The sequence below is a fragment of the Meleagris gallopavo genome, unplaced genomic scaffold, assembly GCF_000146605.3.
Source record: "Meleagris gallopavo isolate NT-WF06-2002-E0010 breed Aviagen turkey brand Nicholas breeding stock unplaced genomic scaffold, Turkey_5.1 ChrUn_random_7180001888012, whole genome shotgun sequence".
NCBI lineage: Eukaryota > Metazoa > Chordata > Aves > Galliformes > Phasianidae > Meleagris > Meleagris gallopavo.
In genome coordinates, this window is record NW_011151842.1 from 1 (window position 1) to 1,897 (window position 1,897).

Genomic DNA, 1,897 nt, shown 5'->3' on the forward strand with positions numbered 1-1,897 from the left:
GACGAGGGGTACCGCGCCGACGGGCGCCGCGCTACGGAGCTGCGGAAGGTCCGGGCCCGGATGGGGGTGTTCGCGCAGGCGGACGGCTCGGCCTACATCGAGCAGGGCAACACCAAGGCGCTGGCCGTGGTGTACGGACCGCACGAGGTGAGCCGGGAAGGGATGGAGGTTCTGGGCCCGGTTCTGAGAGCGATTCTGGGCCTGACGGTGCGGGGCCCGGTTCCGAGGCCCGGATATCGCCCCAGCGCTTCTCCACTCTGCTCCCCTGTCCTTCCCCGGATCCTCTGGTTCCGGTGCTGGGTCTGGAGCCGGGGCGTGGTTTGGTGTCCGGTTCTGGTTTAAGGTTCGGTTCTGGGCCTGGTTCTAAGGCACAGACATTGCCTCAACTCCCCCTCCACCTGGATCTTCTGGTTCCGGTACAGAGCCCGGTTCTGGGGCTGGTCCTGAGGCCCGGTTCTGGGCCTGGTCCAGGTTTAAGGTCCGATTCAGGGCCTGGTCTTGAGGCCCGGTTCTGGGCCCAGTGCTGTGGCCCAATTCTGGGTCTGGTCTTGGTTTAAGGCCTGGTTCTGGACCTGATCTTGAGACGCGGTTCTGGCCCCAGTGCTGTGGCCCAGTCCTGGTTTGAGAAGTGGTTCAGTGCCTGGTCCTGAGATCTGATGCTGTGGTCCGGTTCCGAGCCCAATACTGTAGGCTGGTTCTGGCCCTGGTCCTGTTTTACGGTCTCATTCAGGCCTGGTTCTGGGCCCAATGCAACCGGTCCATTTCCGAACCTGTTTCTGGGCCTGGTGCTGGTTAAAGGTGTGCTTCAGTGCCTGGTCCTGAGGTCCGGTTCCGGGTCTGGTCCTGATTTAAGGTCCAGACCTGAGGTCTGGTTCTGAGGTCTGGATTTTGGTCTCCCCCTTCCCTCCCCCACCTCGGATCCTCTGGGCTCGGTTCTGGGGCTGGTCTCAAGGTGTGGTTCTGGGCCTGGTCCTGTGACGTGGTTCTGGGCCCGGTTCTGGGCCTGGTCTGGTGGCCTAGTTCTGGTTCTGGACCTGAGGTCTGGTTCTGGTCCTGGTTCTGGTCCTGAGGCTTGATCCTGAGGCCCAGTTCTGGTCCTGAGGTCTGGTCCTGATACTGAGGCCTGGTTGTAGTTCTTGTTCTGAGGCCCGGTTCTGGTCCTGAGGCCTGGTCCCAAGGTGTGGTTCTGGTCCCAGTCCTGAGGCCTGGATCTGATCCTCATGCCTGGTCCCGGTCCCAGTTCAGAGCCCTGGTTCTGGTCCTGATGCCTGGTTGTCATCCTGAAATGAGGTCCCAACGTGTGGTTCTGGTCCCGGTCCTGAGGCCTGGTTCTAATCCTGGTTCTGGTCCTGGTGCTGAGCCCTGGTTCTAGTTCTGAGGCTTGGTCCTGATTCTGGTCTTGAGGCCTGGTTCCCAAGGTGTGGTTCTGGTTCTGGTCCCGGTCCTGAGGCCTGGTTCTGGTTCTGGTCTTGAGGCCTGGTTCTGGTTCTAGCTCTGGTCCTGAGCCTGAGCCCTGATCCTGATGCCTGGTTCTAGTCTTGATTCTGGCCCGGTACTGAGGCCTGGTCCTGGTCCCGGTTCTGAGCCCTGGTTCTGGTCCTGAGCCCTGGTTCTCATTCTGAGGCCTGGTCCCAAGATGTTCTGGTCCCGGTCCCGGTCCCGAGCCCCGTTTCCGGTTCCGGTTCCCTCACTTCCGCTGCCCTCCCGCAGACCCGCGGTCCCCGCAGCAAGGCGCTGTCCGAGCGGGCGGTGCTGAACTGCCAGTACAGCATGGCCACCTTCAGCACCGCAGAGCGGAAGCGGCGGCCGCACGGGGACCGGAAGTCGGCCGAGATGGCGCTGCACCTCAAACAGACCTTCGAGGCCGCCATTCTCACCGAGCTCTACCCGCGGTCAC

The 1,897-nt window shown here is 62.4% G+C and overlaps 1 protein-coding gene across 1 annotated transcript; it reads left to right on the top strand.

Annotated features, from left to right (window-relative positions):
• Window positions 1-6: 6 nt before the first annotated feature.
• Window positions 7-1,893, top strand: EXOSC4 (exosome component 4; the record flags this gene model as incomplete). Its single annotated transcript, XM_010727381.1, has 2 exons — window positions 7-147; window positions 1,711-1,893. Coding segments are annotated over 2 exons (324 nt in total), but the record flags the coding sequence as incomplete, so codon positions are not given.
• Window positions 1,894-1,897: the final 4 nt, after the last annotated feature.